The sequence below is a fragment of the Azolla caroliniana genome, unplaced genomic scaffold (assembly GCF_043228905.1).
Source record: "Azolla caroliniana isolate FFs.n. ecotype wild unplaced genomic scaffold, voAzoCaro1.0.p SCAF_2, whole genome shotgun sequence".
Lineage (NCBI taxonomy): Eukaryota > Viridiplantae > Streptophyta > Polypodiopsida > Salviniales > Salviniaceae > Azolla > Azolla caroliniana.
The window spans coordinates 475924-482705 of record NW_028230437.1 but is presented as its reverse complement, the minus strand read 5'-3'; the positions used below and the strand labels follow the sequence as shown (position 1 = coordinate 482705).

At 40.7% G+C, this 6782-nt stretch overlaps 1 protein-coding gene across 1 annotated transcript; it reads right to left on the bottom strand.

The window, feature by feature from the left end:
- Positions 1–3591: 3591 nt before the first annotated feature.
- On the bottom strand, positions 3592–5433 carry LOC147866937 (uncharacterized). The gene is made up of 7 exons (XM_087339654.1): positions 5376–5433; positions 5132–5202; positions 4971–5056; positions 4401–4894; positions 4042–4310; positions 3712–3950; positions 3592–3596 (listed from the first exon to the last, which is right to left on the bottom strand). Exons 2-7 carry the CDS (start codon positions 5200–5202, stop codon positions 3592–3594), a joined length of 1164 nt encoding a protein of 387 aa, XP_087195780.1. The 5' UTR covers positions 5376–5433.
- Between the last annotated feature and the right edge of the window lie 1349 nt (positions 5434–6782).

Below are 6782 nucleotides of genomic sequence, written 5' to 3'. Positions count from 1 at the left end.
GCAAGCAGCACAGGTCTTTGACATGCCCGTGGATTCCGACATTACCAATACTATACGTGAGGACTTGAAGACTGACGCTTTCGCCCAAGCTATACTAGCACAAATTGACCCCTCTCGAGCGTCATGTTCACAATCACAATCACCAGGTACGGATTATCGGCAATTCAAATACTGTGATGGATTACTCTTCTTTAAAGAACTTTTGTATGTTCCTAATGGTTCTTGCCGCCTTCGAGTAGTACAAAACTGCCATGACACATATACAGCAGGACATTTTGGTAGTACTAAAACATTAGATTTAGTACAACGATCATTCTGGTGGCCCCGTATGCGACAATTTGTCGAAGATTTTGTTCGGACTTGCGATACATGCTGCAGAGCGAAAATGCCAAGACATCATCCATATGGTTTATTAGAACCATTACCAATTCCAAGCAAGCCATGGCAATCCATTGCTCTTGACTTCATTACAGATCTTCCAGTCTCTAAGGGATTCAGTGCGATTCTCACAGTGGTGGATCGATATACGAAGATGGCTCATTTCTTACCATGTACTAAAGAAATATCTAGTGAAGACACCGCCGAAATTGTCATGCGGGAAGTATGTCGGCATCATGGACTCCCTGATAATATCATCAGCGATCGTGGACCCCAGTTTGTGTCAAAATTCTGGAAGCACCTTTTTAAAATGCTGAAGGTCACTTGTAACCTCTCCTCCGGCTACCACCCACAAACCGACGGTCAAGCCGAACGAACAAATCAAACACTGGAGCAGTATCTGCGGTGCTTTCTCAACTATCATCAGAATGACTGGGCAGATATTCTTCAGTTCGCCGAATTTGCCTATAATAACGCTACCCACGCATCGACTAAAGTCACGCCATTCTACGCTTATACGGGATATCATCCCCGGTGGTGTGTCCTTGAAACCCCAGAAGTGTCCACAAATCCTTGCGCGGAGGATCGTTTGGAGCGGTTACGCAAGATACAAGCGGATTTATCTACTCAACTCCAGCAAGCTCAACAATCACACAAGGACTACGCAGATCGTCATCGACTTCCATCCAGTTTTAACATTGGAGATCGGGTGTGGCTGCTACGACGACACATCAAGACTACTCGCCCATGTGAGAAGTTGGATTATCGGCGATTAGGTCCTTTCCGTATTATCGGGAAGATTAATGATGTCGCTTTTCGTCTCGAGCTACCTCCGCAACTTCGGATACACCCGGTGTTTCATAGTTCTCTCCTCGAACCCTATCACGAGAGCACTATCCCAGGACGTACTATACAACCTCCACCTCCTATCGAGCTCGAAGATGGACCTGAGTATGAGGTCGCTGCCATCCTCGATTCCAAGATTGTTCGCAACAAGCTCTACTATCTAGTCGATTGGCTAGGATATAGTCCCAGCGAGCGTACTTGGGAACCGATCGAGAATGTGACCAATGCTCGTGCTCTTCTAGAAGACTTCCATCGACGATATCTCGAGAAACCGGGTCCTCAATCCAAAACGACTCGTGAAACTCGTCGTTTTAAAGGGGGGATAGTGTCATAACTAGACTCGAACCCATAACCTTTTGTTACACGGGTCGAGACTTTACCATTAGGATATGAATTGTAATTTGAAGGATATTATTTTCATTTAGGTTTTATTGGGAAATTGATGTATATTCCAGATTTCTCTGGAACATTCTAGAAACTTCAGGAGTATTCCTGAAGACACTATAAAAGGAGGCGCAAGGCATTAGTTCGAACCAAATCGGTTCAACGCCAGTCTTAAGCCTTCTAACTACTGTTGTATATCTTCCGTCATATAATACATATATCTTTCGCATCATCATTCTCTCTCTCTCTCTCTCTCTCTCTCTCACTCATTCCTTCTCTCAAAGTTCGACACCTCTCATAGTACTAATCCTTCTCTGTCTTAGTACTATTCCCCAACAATAGTACTAATCCTTCTTTTAGTACTAACTCCTTCTCTGCCTTAATAGAGTTCCTGACAGTCATCGTCGATGGTTGCGGAGTATGGTGATGCATAACCATCCTCAGAATCATACAAGGACGTGATTAAATCTATTTCGTTGGGATTCATCTCGAATGAATCTAACTAATCTGATTAAGAATCTAACTAATCTGGTTATAAGAATCTAACTAATCTGATTATAATTGATTAAGAATCCCCCTAATATGATTAAGACTCTAACTAATCTTATTAAGAATCTAACTAATGTGATTAAGAATCCCCCTAATCTGATTAAGAATCTAACTAATCTTATTAAGAATCTACAAAATCTGATTATAACTGATTAAGAATCTAACTAAGATGATTAAGAATCTAACTAATCTGATTAAGAATCCCCCTAATCTGATTAAGAATCTAACTAATCTTATTAAGAATCTACAAAATCTGATTATAACTGATTAAGAATCTAACTAAGATGATTAAGAATCTAACTAATCTGATTAAGAATCCCCCTAATCTGATTAAGAATCTAACTAATCTTATTAAGAATCTAACTAATCTGATTATAACTGATTAAGAATATAACTAATCCTGATTAGCTTTTAGAGATTGTGCAAAATAAGAATGTGATTAAGACGCAGAATGTGATTATAAGACAGATATTGGAGATGCAATGAGCTATGATTAAAATGACAGAGAATGGTTTAAAGTGACAGAGAATGTGATTAATTTACATGTTAAGATGACCGTTTTTCTGGCCGTTTACATAACAGGTTGGGCGACCTGGTTGGGTGACCAAAACAAAAGATAATTAATTTTAAAAGGTTTGGGCAACCTGGTTGGGTGACCAAAACAAAAGATAATTAATTTTAAAAGGTTTGGGCAACCTGGTTGGGTGACCATAACAAAAGATAATTAATTTTAAAAGGTTTGGGCAACCTGGTTGGGTGACCATAACAGAAGATAATTAATTTTAACCTGGTTGGGTGACCATAACAATACCACAACTTGCGATTGGTTTAAAACCATACATTCAGATCATCCACAATATTCAGATTGAGATAAATACATTCAGATTGAGATAAATAATTGTTGTAAACAACATTTCCATTAATAAGTAATCGCGATATACAATGAGTCGATTCTCACTATACAAAATTTCTGGGGATTCCAAAATATAGTTACAACATCAGCTCTATAGCCAAATCTGTGCTGAAAACAACATTCCCAAAATTTACAATATGGAGCCACCGGTCGCAGGTGCAAATCCTAATACCGATCGTGCCCACTCGTCCACATGAATCCGAAGTGAATCCACTTCGCGTTTGGTGAACCACATCTCTGTGCCTTGTAACCAAATATGTATAAGAACACATCTATACACAATCCACATGAACAAGGAATTGCAATTACACTTACAAAAGTCGAAGATATCCATCCTTGTAAGAACTCCCTCACCAACATTTGGATAGTCTTCATCACATAAAAGCCACAATCCCAACAATTTGGCTGTGTTGGGATGTGCAGTACCTGATGTCGACCATTGGGCACAATGGTGTGGTCTGACGGTTCAGATGAAATTGTCCGAATTGCCAACTCTACCATTCTCCGCATGTTGTCTGTTGCTAGTCTGTTCAATGGATCGCAGAAGACTACTTTGCTAGTTAGCTTAGAAGCTTGTTGTCGCATGGTGAACCACAAGTTCCAATGCCCATCAAGCACGCTCGGAATGAACGTAATCTCACATTGCGCAACTTTCTTAAGGATGTCTTGCTCCTTCATTGCCTGCTGGTGTAGCTGCACCCATAGTGGGTCGACGATGGTGAAGCGTTCTGTCACCTCGAGTGGCAATGAGTATTCCATCCACAACGTGAATAAGGTCATAGTCCATGTCGATGCCATTTCACGGCTCTTGCATATGGTCTCAAGATCTGACTCGGTAACATCAAGGGCCATATCGAGACGTGGGCAAGTTAGCTGGTACCTGAATGCATGGAAATATGTAGTTTTGAGTAGGTAAATCACACTCCATGTCAATTAGTAAGATACTAGTTTATATTTCACTTAAACCCTACCTGGAAAAGTGTTTATTTGGGGTTTGAATCCATAACCTTATGCCCTTGCCATGTTGAATTTGAACTATGGCCACATCCGATGCAGCGTCATCTGAATCTGATGTTAGGGAAACAACATCAGTGTTTGACTCGACCTCCTTCCGTCGGATTGGCATTTTCGGTCGTCTCCGTCTCGGTGGAGTGGACACACCACCCTCAGATGGGTTTTGACTCTCATCCACATCCATGGACACACCCTGCGGTTGGGTGGATATCCCCGCCTTTTTACACTGTTTCACCACAATAAGACACATCTTATTATCTGAATTTTGCCAATAAACCCTCCAACAATCTGAAATGAAATCCTCACTCATACTTACATAAGAATCCAAACCAGCTGCTATCTTCTTCGTCAACATCTCCAAACGCTCATCCTTATTGGAGTCGTATATAGTCATCTCTTTGTCCATAAATCGTGCCACGAACTCTGCCTGTGTGTCAAGACGGAGTTCAGCAGGAATAGAGTTGTATTTCGAAACAGCCCTAACCTTCAACTTTCGGATATATTTTTGTCGATTTCTGTAGTACTTGATTTCCGGGTCCATGAATCTTTTGAGTGATCTTTGACGCTCATAACTGTTAAAGCATGCCCCCAGAATACCCTCCTCCTCCTCTATACGCATCCCTCGTGGTAGGACTACGTCTATTGCATGTTCTCTGCGTAAATGTGACTCCATGTCACTTTTTTTCCGATACCACCTTGGCGAGAGGCGGCAAAACTCAGTGTAGATACATGCACGAGCCTTGTTCCCATTTGCATCTCTTCCAACCTTATACAACAAGTCGGGACGAGGAGCAACTGTTCCTTCTGCACCTGTGTTACATATTTAAGATTGACATAAAGATTGGCATAAAGATTGAGATATTGCAACGACACCAAATCCACATACCATTTGGAGGAGCATCTTGGTCCATTTTGTCCCCACTCGTACACATGTCGGCTCCTCGACTTCGCCAATGTCTTCTAACGAAGACCCTTTAACAAATCACGAGTCAACATACATGCATCAAACCCTAAACCATTCTTGGGGGAGATTGGTTCGTGACATACCTCTCTTGAGTTGGATATATATCACTGTTATCGAAATCCCACCAATCTTTGTACTTGGAGTTGGAAGTCATCTACCACCATTCAAGTAATCAAACATTTTTTGATTTTAGTACTCAAACACACAAAATATCAAGTTTAAGCAAGCAAATCATTAAAACCAACAATCAAAATATAGGTGATTAAATCAAGTTTAAGCAAGCAAATCTAGTGAACGCAAGATCATAATAAGTTTGATAGGCCTCACCTATAGTGTGGATAAGAGTGGTTACATCCTCTTCTAGATTATGCCTTCAAGATACTGGTTGGGATTAGAGTGGCTGGAAATCAACAAAGCCTTGCCTATTAGATCCTATTATACTTCACTTATGGTTCGCTTATCTTCTTGTCTATAGTGACTCTAAACCCTAAAGCTTAAACATGTCTATGCATCAATATGGTCCATACAATCTTCTTGTCTATAGTGACTCTAAACCCTAAAGCTTAAACATGTCTATGCATCAATATGGTCCATACAATCTTCTTGTCTATAGTGACTCTAAACCCTAAAGCTTAAACATGTCTATGCATCAATATGGTCCATACAATCTTCTTGTCTATAGTGACTCTAAACCCTAAAGCTTAAACATGTCTATGCATCAATATGGTCCATACAATCTTGCTTGTTTTCATTATTATTAAGAAGCGATGAATATAACATTGTGGAAGATATAATAACAAGGAGCATACCTGGGAATAGTGATGGAGGAGATCGATTTGTGATGGAGGAGATCGATTTGTGCAGCCACAGACGATTTGTGATGGAGGAGCTCCCACCTCTTTCCCGGCAAACCCAACCTGTCAATCTCGTTTGAAAAAATGACAGATTATGACAGGTTTAGGGCTTTTATAGACATCCCTAAAGGAGTCTCCCAACCTAGATAAACAGGTCTCCCAACTGTTTTAAAAATCAACAGTTGGGTGACCTGCTTCTTTTATTGAGTTGGTTGGGTGACCAACTCAATATAAACTCTAAAGGAGTCTCCCAACCTGGATAAACAGGTCGCCCAACTGTTTTAAAAATCAACAGTTGGGTGACCTGCTTCTTTTATTGAGTTGGTTGGGTGACCAACTCAATATAAACTCTAAAGGAGTCTCCCAACCTGGTTAAACAGGTCACCCAACCTATTTAAAAATAAACAGTTGGGTGACCTGCTTTTTTTTTTGAGTTGGTTGGGTGACCAAATCAACCAAAAATTTTAAAAAAAAATGGTTGGGAGACCTCTGACAGGGTTGGGCGACCGCCTGCGCAACTTTTTTTTTGGCGCCTTCTTCCTCATCCAAATCGGACGGTGCAGATCACACGCGCCTTCTCTGAGCGACCTGCACCGTCTGTGGCCGCGATTCCCTCACCAGGCCTCTTTATGATTTGTGTCATAATAGACACGTCGATGTATACATTATACATACATACATACATACTTATACATATGTACAGATATGTATGTATGTAGATAGAATCTAGATAGAGCCTAGAGGCACACCCAAGAAATAGTTAGGCAGTTGTCCTGCCCTGTTCTCTCATATTGATTGATATGAGCCAACCAACAACCATCCCCTTCCTTCCTCTACATTCATTCATTCATTCATTTTTCTCAGTGTGAATGAAAATGAA